The 16,290-nt window shown below is 49.4% G+C and overlaps 2 protein-coding genes and 1 pseudogene across 3 annotated transcripts in view; all 3 read right to left on the reverse strand.

Moving 5' to 3' along the window:
* Window positions 1–5,498, reverse strand: part of LOC310800771 (uncharacterized protein) — a gene marked incomplete at both ends in the record, with an annotated part of 5,794 nt that extends 296 nt beyond the window's left edge. Inside the window, 3 exons of the mRNA XM_083664698.1 lie at window positions 1–1,453; window positions 3,539–3,645; window positions 4,241–5,498. The exon at window positions 1–1,453 is cut by the window's left edge and continues 296 nt beyond it. Of these exons, the coding sequence (XP_083520824.1) occupies window positions 1–1,453; window positions 3,539–3,645; window positions 4,241–5,498 (2,818 nt within the window). The remainder of the gene's footprint in view (window positions 1,454–3,538; window positions 3,646–4,240) is intronic.
* The window catches only part of LOC310800766 (insulin-like growth factor-binding protein 7), a 48,498-nt gene that overhangs the window by 18,141 nt on the left and 14,067 nt on the right, over window positions 1–16,290 (reverse strand). The gene's annotated exons all lie outside the window — the stretch shown is intronic.
* On the reverse strand, window positions 8,750–16,040 carry LOC310800761 (cilia- and flagella-associated protein 46-like; annotated as a pseudogene). The gene is made up of 2 exons: window positions 9,151–16,040; window positions 8,750–8,878 (listed from the first exon to the last, which is right to left on the reverse strand). The product of its transcript is annotated as a cilia- and flagella-associated protein 46-like (transcript).

Here is a 16,290-nt window from a genome sequence, read left to right on the forward strand (position 1 = left end):
ACGTAATGCTGTCGACCGTGCCAGACGGCAGTTTTAAGGCGCTTAAAAAGAATTCCTTCAATGCTTGTTCGGGGTTGTCGGGATTGTTTTCTCGAATTCCGGTGAAGATGAGGTTGTGGCGCATGCTACGCATCTGAGTGTCCAGGACGGTCTCTGTTACCATTTTGTTTTGCAGAATGATTTGATCCATGTCCTCCTTGATCTTCCACATCATCAGCTCCATGCAGGCGCTGGCATCCTCGCTCGAGTCGTGGCCCCCTGCGTTGTCCTGGATGATGCGTTTGAGGTGGTCCGCCACAAGGTTCCTCAAGGCACGTTTGAAGGGCAAGCCACGGCGATGAGGGAACACGATCGCTGTGTCCACCACCCTACTGTGGATTAGCTTCAGAGCCAGAAGGTCGCTCTCCAGACTGTGTCCTATAAGGATGGATTCAGCGCTGAACATAGAGAGAAACAGCACCTGGACATCTCTCAAAGTCATAGTGGCATTCTTTAGGTCCTCTTCCGTCACCCCTGAAAACTGGGTGATGTAGTCGACCACTTCGCTCTCAGGTTTGACAAAGGTGTTGTAGATGACCTTCAGTTCGGAGTTGATGACCGTCACTCTGGTCAGCTCCAGGCCTTGCTTTGTGTAGCACATCTCACAGTCCAAGGCATAAACCCCTGCATTACCATCTGGTGCTAGAGGCTTACTCAAGGTCTTAACGTAGCCGTCTAACGTCTCTTTATGCCCGTCAGGCACATGCTGCTTGGAGACCTGGCAGCCTGGAGAGCCTAGAGCACCGGAGCAGCAGTTGTAGCTTCTCTCCCAGCCTCTGGTCACTTTATGTGAGCGGAAATGTCCCCAGTGATGCTTACATTCCTCCTTGCGCACACAACTTCCATTGACATTGACCTTATAGTTGGCACCACATCGACAGCATATCTTGGTGAATGGGTCCACAATGATCTTTGTCTCTGGCAGGTTGTGTATGACGGCACAGCCGGCGGCCTCGGGGTTGGCTCTGGGGTAGCCGTGCTCCTGGAGCTGCTGCTCTGTCATCAGGTACGCTTTCAGCATCCTGTACAGTGCAGCTCCAGTCACTTTCTCCTCCTGCTGTTTGATGGTGATGCTGGTGGGAGGCGGACTCACCAGAATCTCCTCACGGGACTGGGCCCTCCTGTTAGCAGCCATCCCCACAGGCAAGGAGGTGGAACTGCTCTTGATGCAGAGCTTGTTGAGAGTGTTGAGCGCTAGTTTGAGGTAGATGGTCTTGCTGCTACTGCGCTCATACACCACCCTCTCCTCTTCGAGTGCCATTTGGAAGGCAACGTCCTCTGAGCAGAATTTGACAAATTCATCTATGAAGGTGTTGAGGTAGTGCTGGCGGATGTGGGTTGGCACTTTGGCCCCAAACTCAGTCGGGATGACAGGGCGCTTCATCAAAGTGCTCATCATGGAGAACACTATTATCTATGTTCAGGTGAGGGAGTGGTGAAAGAGGTGGTGCAGAGTATTGTAGTACCGGTGTGCAGGGTACTTGAATCTCTGGAAGTTGGCTCTTAGGTTGTGCGGGGACTTAGCTAAAAGGCAAAAATGTGATGGAATGTGCATTAACAATGCTTCTATAGCACCAGCAGGAGAGGATTTATGACATCACTGATGATGTCACAATACATGAGTAGGGAGGGATTTATGTCACAATGGAAGAAGAAAGTGTGAGAGGCAGCAATGTGCCGCAAGGCATCCAGTCTGCCGGAAAGCCATTAGAAGTAAGCAAGTGATATCATCAGTGAGCAATGTCATCATTGAGCAATTTAATCAGTGATGATGTCATCGGTGATGTCACTGTTCCGATCGCTTCCAAAATTAGCAGAATTTGCCAAAAAAAAAGCCCATAAGGGGCGCTACAGCAATATTTTTTGTAGACGAATCACAGCTCTGCACTGATGATCTTACTGTTTTTCACGCTTCAAAGTTAATGTGATGTGTTTTCTGAAGCACACACTCAGACGTTACATACACACACTCACTCACACACACACACACACACACACACAGATGACATGAAGCACATGAAAGCGCAAAGGAAATTGAGTCTGTATCGAGGTAAAATGTTGGTGGACATGTTGAAACATAAACACCCAGACACAGCTAAGTACGATTAGTTAGGCAATCACTGAAATTGAATATGATCCATAAAGTGTCTGCTTTGCTGCATAACGGGTGATCTTCATTCATCGTTCTTTACCAACCATTTTCCAAGCTTGCCGGCTTCGGTGCGAGCGAGCGGAAGTGACGTGGCATATGGGGGGGGGGGGGGGGGGGGTGTGTGGTTTCACCTAAACTGGGTTGTCAAGTCACTGATGATGTCATGAATGACTGATGATGTCACAGACTGTGATGAGGTCATAAATCACCAATGATGCCATTCAGTTCCAGACGGCTCAACATGGTGACCAGGTCACTATGGTAGTGATGTCTATCACTGATGATGTCATAATGTGGAGGGAGTGTATTCTGCGTTCACACTCAAGAACTTGTGACGTCACCAGTGTTGTCACTCGAGCAATTGTGATGTCATCAGATGTCACCATCGTATATCACTGATGATGTCATAATGTGGAGGGAGTGTATTCTACATTCACACTCAAGAACCTGTGATGTCACCAGTGTTGTCACACGAGCAATCCCCAGCGAATAGCCATAATGTTAACACGTTACAAATCCTGACCAACATGTGTGTTGAATTTAACTAGCTGTCAGAAAACGGACAGAATTACTGGCGGATAACGTTAGATTCGTGTGGGCTCAGTTTTGAACCTGACATTGCGTTAAGGTAAGGAGACAGAAACAGTAGCAGCGGCAGCCTGTGTAATGGAGCGACTTCATGGAAACAGGCGAGTTGAATTCACAGTTGAAGACTTGTAACGTTTCTCACATTGGTCACATTGGATGCGTTTGGCGGTGGGGGTGCAAAACTCGGCATAACACCTGGACACTTGCGGAAGGCGGACTGCTATCGTCCCTACAGGGACCTAGTTGCCCTAGTTGCACTTAATATTTTTTTATTTCATGTTTTTAGGCATTGTGTGTTACTACATTGTTTTTTTGTTTATTTCATGTTTTCAGGCATTGTGTATTACTGCAATGTTTTTTGTGAAATACATTATTGAATGAATGACTAAGATAAAAATGTGGGTCCTGAAGCTAGACCAGTTGAGAACAATTGTTCTAGATGAACAGCCATGTCTCTCCCCGCTGTTATTAGGAGAGTAACTGACCTTATTTTCATAGTCCCTCCGCCAAAAAGTGGTAAATGTGTATCCTAGCGTCTATATGAATAAAGTCCATTGCTTTCTCTGGATCTTCAAATGTGTGCAGTCCATTGGCTGTTGTCCACCATCAACACTGCAGGATACATACAGCATGGCAAGCTTCATCCTGCGTTCATGGAGAGCTGGCCTGCGTCTCTCTGGAGTAGTCCTCTCTGGAGTAGTCCTCTCTGGAGTAGTCCGGGAAGATAAGCGCACCTGTTTACCCTCCAAAGTGACTCACTTCTTGTCCCTGGCCACTTGGAGGATGCGTTCCATCTTGGAACCAGAGGAAGCGCGAGACGATGGTCCTGGGTCGCCCGTTAGTAACGTTAGCAGCTCCGGTGCGGGCTGCGGGTCCATCTCAAAACCACCCGGCTGAGGGGATAATGCCAAGCGATGATGTTCTTCTCTTCCCCCTCGTGTATGTCTGCCTACAAAGCGCAGGTTGTTGCGTCTTGCTCTGTCCTGAGCTAGTCGGTCCTCCACAGCAGACAGCTGGCACTTTGTAACGGGAGGGTTCTTGTTTAACTGGGCTTGAGCTTCTTGTTTGGCATCCTCCAACATCCCCAGTCTCCTCTCCACCTTCGTCATTCATCTCAGGACTGCGGCAAGTTTCTCTTCTGTTGAGGCCGTCAATTTCTTCATCTCTACAAGCATTTCAAATAGCGTGTTGGTTATCTCTGGCGAGGAGGCCTCGTGTCTGTCGCTGTCCATAACGTTAGCAGGTCTTGGTGCCGTCAACCTCAAAACCCGTTTCTTGACCTTTTGCCGTCTTATCCTTATCCGACATTCTTCACTTTTATAAATGTATGAAAGCAGTGGAAAGCATAATTTATAAACGTATGAAAGCAGTGGAAAGCATAATTGACTAATTTGAAAATAAGTAAAGGATATTTATGCGAGTCACCAGGAGCAAGATTTTCAGGCTGCCATCTTAATCCACTTCTGTCCATGTCCTCCTCGATCTTCCATATCATCAGCTCCATGCAGGCAATGGCATCCTCGCTCGAGTCGTGGCCCCCCGCGTTGTCCTGGATGATGCGTTTGAGGTGGTCCGCCACAAGGTTCCTCAAGGCACGTTTGAAGGGCAAGCCGCGGCGATGAGGGAACACGATCGCTGTGTCCACCACCCTACTGTGGATTAGCTTCAGAGCCAGAAGGTCGCTCTCCAGACTGTGTCCTATAAGGATGGATTCAGCGCTGAACATAGAGAGAAACAGCACCTGGACATCTCTCAAAGTCATAGTGGCATTCTTTAGGTCCTCTTCCGTCACCCCTGAAAACTGGGTGATGTAGTCGACCACTTCGCTCTCAGGTTTGACAAACGTGTTGTAGATGACCTTCAGTTCGGAGTTGATGACCGTCACTCTGGTCAGCTCCAGGCCCTGCTTTGTGTAGCACATCTCACAGTCCACGGCATAAACCCCTGCATTACCATCTGGTGCTAGAGGCTTACTCAAGGTCTTAACGTAGCCGTCTAACGTCTCTTTACGCCTGTCAGGCACATGCTGCTTGGAGACCTGGCAGCCTGGAGAGCCTAGAGCACCGGAGCAGCAGTTGTAGCTTGTCTCCCAGCCTCTGGTCACTTTATGTGTGCGGAAATGTCCCCAGTGATGCTTACATTCCTCCTTGCGCACACAACTTCCATTGACATTGACCTTATAGTTGGCACCACATCGACAGCATATCTTGGTGAATGGGTCCACAATGATCTTTGTCTCTGGCAGGTTGTGTATGACGGCACAGCCGGCGGCCTCTGGGTTGGCTCTGGGGTAGCCGTGCTCCTGGAGCTGCTGCTCTGTCATCAGGTACGCTTTCAGCATCCTGTACAGTGCAGCTCCAGTCAGCTTCTCCTGCCGCTGTTTCACAGTGATGCTGGTGGCAGCCAGACGATTCGCAAGAAGCTCCTCACGGGACTGGGCCCTCCTGTTAGCAGCCATCCCCACAGGCAAGGAAGTGGAACTGCTCTTGATGCGGAGCTTGTTGAGAGTGTTTACCACTATGTTGAGGTAGATGGTCTTGCTGCTACTGCGCTCATACACCACCCTCTCCTCTTCTAGTGCCATTTGGAAGGCAACGTCCTCTGAGCAGAATTTGACAAATTCATCTATGAAGGTGTTGAGGTAGTGCTGGCGGATGTGGGTTGGCACTTTGGCCCCAAACTCAGTCGGGATGACAGGGCGCTTCATCAAAGTGCTCATCATGGAGAACACTATTATCTACGTATGTTCAGGTGAGGGAGCAGAAAGAAAGGCGGGTGCAGACTATTGTAGTACCGGTGTGCAGGGTAGCTTAGATCAAATCCGCCTTAACAGTGCTTCTATACCACCAGCAGGAGAGGATTTATGACATCACTGATGATGTCACAATGCATGAGTAGGGAGGGATTATGTCACAATGGTGGAAGAAACAATTCTATGCATTCTATGCAAGTGATATCATCGTGATGTCATCAGTAAGCAATGTCATCAGGGATGATGTCATCGGTGATGATGTCATCGGTGATGTCACTGTTGACAGTCGTCAATAGTGACATCATCATTGATGTCATAAATCACAGATGATCTTTGATTTTATGATTTTGACTACTACTGTAATAGAGTGCCGCAGGGATGACATATTTTTGTAGGTTTAACCAGAAATCGCCACCATTTTGGTTCATCAGGGGAAACGTCTGTGGCATTGGTTCTCAAATGGGGGTCCCAGGGGTCCGTGGCACTATGCAAGGGGGTCCGCGAAAAGTTTCCAGGAAAATAAAAATATTTTATGCTTTAAAGGGCATGGTGCAGGTTGGAGACCACATTGCATTAACACATTCACTGCCAACAGTTTTTTTTACTGTAGGTAGCTTCTGCCAAGGTTTTTTTTGAGGATTCTGGCTCATATTTCAAGAGCCGAGGATTATTTTCTGCTAGGACTTTGTGAACACAAAATATCTCAAAAGAACTAATAGAATGTGTGCTTTCTCTGTCTAAAAGAGTTTGTTTGTAGAGTTAGTAGTTATGTAGACATTAGCAGTTGAATACAGCATGGTTTCAGCGTCTGAAAAGGAAAGCTGAGATAAATGCCTTTTTGTGAAATTCGAACAGTCACTTTAACCATTTATTTTTGGCATCAGTAAGACATCAGACATCTAAACAATAGTTCTGAACAGTAATTTCCTCCATAACAGCACCCCCACCCCCCTCTCCTTCAAACTCCTCCTTCCGTGGGTGTGTCTCTGGTGGCTTTGCAGCGTTTGTCACAAGCAAGTTTCTGCTGCCTGTCTGTGCTGCCTGGCTGCTGGCGGCCCCTCGTCGGGCGAGTCTGGATGGGGCTCGCTCGTTTCTTGGGGTTTCGTTTGAGAGCTTTCATGAAGCTTTGTGCGATTCTGGGCTTTATGCTGCGTGTTTCAAAGTGTGTTGCACCCAGTCTATTTTTGGAACCCCCCACCGTTGTGCGCCACCGTTGTGCGCCAGCGCGAAAGCGTTTTCGCCAAACCATTCTACAGTATGAGAATGGTTTCCTCACGCTTTTCCCTGCAGTTTTGGCTCGGCTTTCTCTAGTCTGGAGAGCACTGTCGCCACTTAGTTTGTCGGTGGAATGGGTTGTACACGTTCGGTGGCTCCCATATTTTTATAGGAGATGTAAAAGGGTTTGATCCACGTCCCACCGTCAAATTTTTTTTTTTTTTTTTTTGACGAGTTAACTCGTCCACGGCAGTCAACCGTTGGATTTTTTTTGACGAGTTAACTCGTCCACGGCAGTGAACGTGTTAATATGTGGAAGGGGTTTTGCAATGGGATTTGGGGGAAAAAAACTTTTTTTCAATCACACATAGCTGCGTTTAGACTAGTTTTTGTAACCAGCAGGGGGCACTGGTCCATTTCATGGAACTACCTTTTGTGATGTCACAGGGATGCAAAATAGTCACCTTTAGGTGACACTCACATTTTTCAGCCCAAAATATGAGGATTTCTGAGTGGTTTTATGTCTGCCCTGTCACCTTTTTTCACTCTCCATGACTTTGCATCCCTGTGTCAGCCCCAGCAGAACATTCTCCTCTTGTGATGTCACTCCTGTTGTTATGTCACACGCCCATTCATAAAATGCCACCTTTTCCTCCACATTTATACCCTGGGGGTCTGTGGGGGGGGGGGGGGGGGGGGGGGATCCTTGTCTTTTTGGAGTGTTTTCACTGTAATCATGAGCCCAAAATGTCAATTCAGATTTTTTTTAACCTGCACCATGCTCTTTAAATCTCAAAATGGTTCATGGATTACATTCTAATCTAACAACCCTATCAATTTAAAAGTCAAGCATGTTACCGTGGAAACAAAGCTTAGCCCAAAATCACAAATCAGAATGAGGGGGTCCGCGGTATATTTTATATCTTCTAAGGGGTCCTTGGCTGAAAAACATTTGAGAACCTCTGGTCTATGGGGTTTAAGAATAGGGATTTCACTTAAATACATAAAATAAGGTCTGTGGTTTACAAGTTTATGGGAAATACAAATTTGGGTTCAGCAGGATAATCTTCACGAACGTTTTCACTTTTATAGGCACTTTTTTAGGCACTTTTATGCCTTTTGAAGCGTTTTCTAAAAAACGCATAAAGAAAACACATTTACATTCCAAAAGTCATAAAAGTTATTCAAGTTTGTGAAGAATAAATTCCTGCTAAACCCAAATTCGCATTCCCATAAACTTTTGTTAACCACAGACCTCATTTATGCTTTCAAGTGAAATCCCCATTCTAAAACCTTATTCACTTTTCCTCTTACGAGTATACTTCTGGACTCATTCCTGCGGTTCTCTATAATTGGGAGCATGTCAGTCTGTCTGGATTTGTTCCGATCGCCTCCAAAATTTGCAGAAACACGACTGTTCAGGGGTCTGGAACAAGTTTAGTGCGACAATATAGTTCTATGGCCCCACGAAAAAAGTAGCCAGGTCACTGATGATGTCATGAATGAGTGATGGTGTCACAGACTGTGATGAGGTCATACTGTAGATGGCTCAACCTGGTGGCCAGGACACTACGATAGTGAGGTCATATATCACAGATGATGTCATAATGTGGAGCAAAACTACTGCCCTGGCCTATAGTTTTTTTTTTTATGAAACTATAATGTGTTAGTAACATGGCATCGCCTAATCATCTTTTAATGGAATGTGTCTACTTTCTGACCGAACCATCTACCACAAACTTGAGCTGTTGAAAGATTCTGTCTGTTTGTTCGGAGTTTCAAGGCGCACCGTTGCGCCGATCGCCTCGCCAAAACACTTCAGGGGTCTGGAATATGTCTGTTGCTTCACCCCTTTGGAGCATGCTGACAGATTTTCGATGCAAGTCAAAAGTCTGTCTCGAGAGATTACTTAAGTGACAGGCCTAAAGTCATGTCATGAATCAGTGAGGTCTTTGGCAATATTTGGGCTAAAAACCAAAGTTTAGAGCCTGTACGTGTCTTGTTTATTTACAAAATTCATACCCGCACTCATTGTTTTGAATGGTGAGTTTGCCCCGCTTCCGGACCCCGTGCTGCCCCCTTTTTTGCTCCGTTGACAGCAGCTTGATGTTGGCGCAGTGATTCAGGTAGTACTGCAATGAGCCACAGAAGGGAGATAAGTATTTCTTGGGCTTCCCCTGTGTTGCCTCTACTACCGTAGCTCTCTCTGATCTTTCCTTCTGTACATTACCATTAAGTACTGTATAGTGGTTGTCTTCTGCGACTTGTAGTCAGTGCGCCTGTCTCCACATGGGGGCGTGCTTCTCTTTTGTGAAGTTGTTACAGCAATGACTCCCATCCACCTGTACACGTTGGTTTCAAGTTGGTTTTCTGGTTCTTCTGAGGAAAGAGGCCTGCTTCCTACTTCTTGTTTGCACTTCTGGTTCTGGAGCTCTGGATCTTCTCTGTGTAGTGACTGTGGAGATGTTGGAGGGAGAATTCTCTGGACACTGAACTCAATCCTTTCTCCTGCAGGACGGACAAGGCCTCCAGTGGCAGCTCCAGCAGCCCCCTGTCTGCCAGCAACACCACACACTCCCCTGGCCCCACAGGAGAGCTGACAGATGATATAACTGAACCTCCCTTTTCTTTCTTCTTTTGGGATTTGGTCGTCTCGGGGACCGATGCTGATGGAGCCGAGTGCCTGAAGCAAGAGAAGTCAAACTGTGTGAGAATTGGATGCAGATAGTCTTCCATATCTTGCACAATTTCTCTGAAGTGAGATGCTACATTTTCTTCTGCGATGCTTCTGACAGGGAGATCTTGTCGCTCCTTGGGGGCGTTGCAACAGGCTTCCTTGAGGGCGGCATGTCTAGTTTCCTGCCCGAAGGTCAGAGTCCGCTCCCGAAGTGCCAGCAGAGCCCTCGGGCTGACTGAAACCTTGGCCACCCTGCAGCATATCAGTGTAACCTTCGCTTTCTTATTTTCTGGTTTGGCTTTCTGATAGAAGGCGCCATACAGTTCTGACCCATCCACAGTATGCTGAAGTAGCAGGATCTTCATGTTGAGCGGCAGCTCTCCAAGGATGTTTAAGTGGTTGGGATTGATGGTCAGGTCCTTGTAGAAGCTGTTGAGGGAGTCCTCTGTAGTGCTGGGCCCCTCCTCCTGCAAGAGGAGCAGAGCCGAGAGCTGGGACACGCTGGTGTCGGCGCAGGCGCAACTAAGGACCTCAGCCATCATAGCAGCGCTGCAGCAGCTCTGGAACAGGCCTAGATATTGGCCGGCCGCCACAGGGTCAAACTGGCCGTGACACTCCAGCATGTTGAGGCATGCATCGGCCAAGATGGAGGAGGGCAGCTTGTGTTGGAGACATAGGGCGATGGCCTGACCCAACGTCTCATTGGCTTTGGCAAACAGCTGCTGGGCCCCACACCTCCTCCGCTGCAGCTCAGCACTTTTGGCAGAGCTTGTCCTGGGCTCTGTTCTGCTTGATTCTGCTTGAGTCTCTCTTCCTAAATCCTCCTCCACAGGAACGGCTTTGGGGTCAGTCCAGGCCTCCTCCTCCTGGTTGTGTCTGTCCCAGAATGTGGAGGGATAAAGGGGGTCCTTCTGCACAGCCAGCAGCCTCAGGCACTTTCCCATAAGGCCCAAGCAGCGAGCTCTCGTCTCCACATTGTCCAGGGAGCGAAGGCTCACAGCAGCCAGCTGGCCTAGTGCTGCCTGCCCCAAGGTCCTGCCTACACACACCCATTCCTGTTGTGTAGAGTTGGGGTCAGGCATGCAGCGTGTAAACTCCTCCAGTGCCGTCTCAACAGAGCTCCTCCTGTCACAGACCAGAGCCTGGCTCTTCTCCTCAGCACACAGCTGCTCCAGCATGGCCAGGGAAAAGTCTGCCAGGGACAGCCGAAGGCGAGGCAGCCTTTGCATGATTTCCAGTGACGGCCCATAACTGTCTCCCTGCGGCGGCAGCAGGTTCTGCACATCCAGTACCAAATGTTCCAGCACTGTGACAGCTAGCTGCATTTGGGAGTATGCATCCAACAGGTAGCGCTGTTTCCCCTCTATATAGGTACTATGGCTGGCTAAGATTCTCAGGCCCTGTGCATACTCCATGTGGGCCTCTGCTGCTTGTTCTCTATAGTCAAGTTTAATGAATCCACTGGCACACTCTCTGAGTGTATGACAGGCAGCCATTAACCTCTGGAATGCCTGGGTGCAGAGTTTCTCTCCAGGTTCACCGCCAGCAATAGCATGTATACATTCCACTGCACCTCTCATCTCTAGTGACATGATCAAGAACCTGAGCTCTGGGACTCGGTTTAGTTGCTGCTCCTGAACAAGCTTCAGAGCCCCACAGCCTTGTTTTACAATTTGATCAATCTTGGTATGTGCATCCTGGTCTCTCTGGCCTGCTGCAGCTCTGATCATGGTGACAGTGAGCTGGTACCAGAACTCCTCATCCCCACCTAGGGCCTGGGCCCTGTCCAGCAGCCCCAGGGCCTGGGCATGCTGCTGCTCTTCACAGGTCAGAATGGCCAGACTGAGTAAACTCCTTGCCATGGCTATCTGGTCTCCTAGTTCCGTTGCCACCAAGTGGGCACCTGCCAGCAGCTGCCTGGCCGGTTGATAGAGCCCCATGTGGAGGCACACCTCTACTTTGTCCAGCCAAATATCCTGAGCACATACATCTGCACTCTGTCGCCCAGACCAAGCCTTGTCATCCACCTCAGATTTCTGATTGAAAGTCTTGTGAGAGCTCCTCCCCTCCTGTACGAGAGCAATGGCTTTGTGGCACCCTATTTGTTCTTGTTCTGGGATGCAAATGAGATCCAGGAGCTCCTCACAATATGGTGAATATGTCTCCACACCCAACTGGCGACAGATCCTCACAATTTTGAGACGGTAGAGGTCAGAGAGGCTCCTCCTGTCCAGAAGATCAGCAATAGTCTCAGCAAGGTGCATTATGGGCAGGGTGAGGTGGGTGAGGGAGAGTGAGTGGAGCTTATTTGCCAGTAGGTTGAGATAGAACGGGCTCTGTTTGGTGATGCTGTGTGTGTTGATACAGTAGGGGCTGCTGTTGGTTTTGAATGTGTACCTGGCCTGCTCAGAACAGCTGTAGCGGGCCCAGTCTTCTGTTGTGCTCGGAACTACCTCATCATGGAACTGGCGTTTAGGTTTCTCCTCTTTGGCTTTTTTGCCTTTGCCATTGTCTTTGTCTGTGGCCGGGGAAGGTGACTGTGCCTCGTTGGCCTCTTTGCCCTCTTTGGCCACCGTTGCCATGGACACCTGCCATGTCTGCAGGACAAATGTGTAGGCTCTGAGTAAGTTGAGCTGGTGCTGGGGTGAAGTCCTGTCTGCCATGACAGCAAGCAGGGTGTGTGCTCTCATGAGGCCGTCCAGACGCCTCACCTCCCGCAGCTTCAACAGACATGGCGTGAATAAAAACCTCTGCACTCCTATGGGGTACTCACTTTTCACTGGGATCATACCCCTCTCTTTGGACTGGCCTGCCGCTTCCTCTGCCTGTTCAGTGTCAATGTGTATAAGGATGTCTATGGCCCATTGCATTTGGTGTTGTGCATCAGCTTTGGGGAAGTTCTGACAGTACAGCCACTCTCCAAACTCCAACAGAAAGCCCACCTTCTGCCACTGAGTCTCTGCACTAAACAGAGAGGTGATGGACTTCTGGTAGGAGGTTAGCTGTTGAATTATATTGCCAGCACACAGCGCCACCCGGTGCAACATGAGTGAACAGCAAAGCTCTCCTTCATCTTTGAACCTCTGCATGTCCATCTGCACACTCTGCCCCAGCCGAGCTCGTACCAATACGCGGTGTTTAAGGAGGGGCAGCTGGTGTTGGGTTTTGGGCATATCTCTGATGGCTTTGTCCAGCAGCTGCAGAGAAGTTTTCCAGTCTGCTCTGTCAGCATGGATGTAGAACAACAGACTGTAAATGGCTGCTCTCAGGGTCAGATCATCTTCATTTGATGCTTTGGGGTCAGAACTCCCAAGATTCAGCATAGTCAAGGCTGCCAAGCCCTTCACTTTGTCCTGTTTATTTGCATGTGTGGTGTTGGTGTGGGCCAGGGCCTTCAGGATCTTCTCTAGGGGGTCTTGGAGCTGCAGTCTCTCTACTGGGGTCTGTGTCAGAGGCAGGCAGGTGTTCCAGTAGTGCTTGGCAGCAGCCATACACAACACTGGGTTCCCAGCCTTCTCTGCATAGCTAACACTGGACAGGAGCAAATTCATAGCTTCTTGGTAACTTTGTGGATTGCCATTGGACTCGTGGATCAAGCTCAACCCCCTCAAACAAGCGGTACTGCTCAGCATCTCATTCACTGCTGACGGGCCATACAAAAGACAAGGCATGGTGTTGAGGCTCTGAGCTGCTGCGCTTTCCAGCTGCAGAGCACTCTCCGTGCAGGATAAGACCAAGCCGTGGTTCTTGGTATGGTAGCACAAGGCAGCCAACTGGTTCCACACCTGCAAGTTCACCACTGCATCAGTCCAGCTGCACTCAGATGCCATGGACACCAGCGTGGAGAGACCGGGAACCATGAACTCCATCTGCTTCGGGTTGCTGTTGCACTGGATCATCTCAATACCGACAAGCACGCTTGTCATGGCTAACACACACCGATTCTTCCAATCATCATCTAACCCTATCTCCATCTTTGGGCCAATCTGCAGACGCAGGAGCCTCTTGATCTGCACCCATGTGGCCACCACCTGTTTCCTTGCTGCGATGGGGACATTCACCCCTGGGATGGTGCCGTTGGAGAGGCGAAGGGCGTAGTTGCACAGCTCCATTGCACCTGGGTCAACGGGAACGCTGCTACTCTTCACTTCCTTCACTTTCCCTGCTCTGTTTTTGGCCTTGTCCTCTGGCACTGCGTTGGTGTTGTCTGTCAACAGAGGTTGGATTAACCCCCGGGCGACAGTGTCACACAGCAGCACGGACAGAGTGCGATCCCCAGTGTTCTCTGACTTTCTGAGTGTCTCCACCAGCTTCTGGAAGGTGGGCAGGAGGCGCTGGTGCTCTCCAGCTGCCAGCAGGTGGCTGTTGTAGTTCCACAGGTACACGGCTGTATTGGCTACCACCCACGGCTCGCTGATCTCTGCTCCCAGCTCTGCTGCCCGCTGGAAGCTGGAGGTGGCATAGGAAGACAGCTCCTGGATCCACTCTCTGTAGACAGTCCAGTGTGGATCATCTTCAGAGACATGAACCCCACTCTCCTCTGGCAGGACGGCATAGCCATTGAGCTGTACCCCCTCCGTTCGCAGCTTATGGATGGTGGCCTCAGCATTGATGAAGCAGATTTCAACTAAGAGGTGCAACAAGTCCTTTACAGCACTTTGGGTTACTTTGCAACCATGAAGCCCTTCTGCATGGCTCTCTTCCTCTACCCATTCACCTTTGTCTGTCTTTGTAATCTTCCATCTCCCATTATCGTAAAGCAAGCAGAATCGACATGCAGCTCGGCACACATCCCAAACCTCCTGCTTCCTGGCTGTCTTCACCAGTGCTGCCCACAACTTCACCCTCTCTGTGTTGTTGGTGTCATCTTCTTGTCTGTCCAAGTGTTCCTTTGCACTCTCTACAGATGTAGAGTGGTGGTGAGCCTTAGCAGAAAGCTGAGCCACTGGTCCAGAGCCAAGACTGTCTATGGGAATTTTGGAGGTGTTGTCTGCATCCAGGACCATCTGGAAAGCATCGGGAGCCAAGAGGAGTCCCACGTTGACCAGCATGGCACGGTGATCTGTCATCTCTTGGGTCTGCATTTCCCTGGCTTTTTGCAAAAGCATAGCAGCCTTATCCTCGTTCCTGGCGGGGGGTTGGTAGATGGTCGCTCTGAGCCGCAGGAGGTGGAGAGCTGAGGAAAGGCGCTCTCGGTGCGTCCCCTGATCCAGCAGCATGGCTTTCTCAAGATGTGCCAAAGAAGCCTCCAGGCACCCCTCCTCTTCTTCAATCACTGCCAGCTCTGAGTGGGCCTGACAGCGCGTCTCCAACAACATGCTTTGTATGTCTTCCAGGACTTGGGCCACCCTGAGCAGTGGTGCCTTGATGCGTCTCCTAAGGTTCTGCTGCAGGAGCGGCAGGCAGAAGCTCCACTGGGTAGCACACACTGCCTGCATGGCCCGAGGGTCCGCATCTCTCACTGCACTCTGGAGCCACTGATCCAGCTTGCCTATCTCCTTCAACCGGGCCTCCACACAGGCTTTGGAATAGTCATTCTTCTTCCCTTCTTTCTTCAGGAGGTTGAATTCACATTGAACACTTTCCATTATTATGCATTGGCCAACGGTGGCTTCTCCTGCCAACTGAAGCTCTTTCAAACAGTCAGCAGCCACTTCCTGATGCTTCACTTGCAAGGCCAGCAGAGCCAACTCCAGAAGTAAGGGGGCTCTGTCAACCGGAGACATGGGTGTTGTTGGGCTCTGATGAGGGCTGGAGGTTCGGGGAGCAGCGGATATGCCAGGAGATACCATGAGATTGAAAATCTCCTTCAGCTTGGCAGGATAATCCTTCTCCAGCTCATCATGCTTCCTTTCTTCTATCCTGTTTTTAAGTTCCTGTATTTTCTGAATAGCTATTAAGACGGCACTCTGCTCTGTCATTTTAAGCAGGCCACTATCTAACAGCTTGTGTTGTACTAGTAGGGTAAAGAGTTTTGGATACAGATGAGGGGTGTGCTTCTTAATGAATTTTGCTGTAACTTTGGCAAAACTGCAAGCATCTTCCATTTTCCCTGAGTCCACAAGGCACTCAACCAAGTGCATCATGAGTTCAGCCCTCCAGCTGTGGTCCTGCTCTGCCACCTCCTCCAGACCTCGGAGCACCTGCCTGAGGGAGTGAACCAGGTGGAGGCGCCGCCCGGGCTGCAGGAGAGGACGCACTGTCTGGAAGTACAGCACAGACGCATTGAACACCAAAAAGTGGTATCTTGGTTTGTCCTTTGAGACCTCAATTGCTTTCAGAAAACACAGCACGGCCTTTTCAAATTCTTCCACACTACCAGTGGCTGACGGAGACTCCAGCTGGCCCAGACAGAGGTAGGCTCGACAGAAGAATTGATTATTCTGCGGTTTCCCTTCAAAGTATATCTTTAGACACGCTTTGCCGATCTCCAAACAACCCAGCTGTAGAGCTTCCTCCGCACACAGGACGTACAACTCTTTGGCAAAGCATGGGGTTTGTCTGCTTGTTCCAGCTGCTGTTGCCTCTCTCATGATCATGTTGTAGGCTGTCAGCAGAGCAGCGGTGTCTTTTTGCTCCTTTGCCTTGGTTAGACACTGGCGAATATCAAGATCCATGTCAGGTGAGATTTGGAACGTTTGCTAATGTTACGTGCGGGTGTGTTGAGTTAAAGCTTACAATTACTTGATAAGAGATTTAGCAAGCACTGAGCAATTCGGTGAAGATGAGATCAGTGAGTGATGTCATCAGTGATGATGTAATCAGTAATGCCACTCAAGCAATTATCATGTGATGATTTCAGTGATGCTGTCATCAGTGAGGCAACTCAAACAATTGTCAGAGGGATTTATGACATCACTGATGATG

This window comes from Poromitra crassiceps (assembly GCF_964638095.1).
Source record: "Poromitra crassiceps genome assembly, contig: HAP1_SCAFFOLD_60, whole genome shotgun sequence".
Taxonomy (NCBI): domain Eukaryota; kingdom Metazoa; phylum Chordata; class Actinopteri; order Beryciformes; family Melamphaidae; genus Poromitra; species Poromitra crassiceps.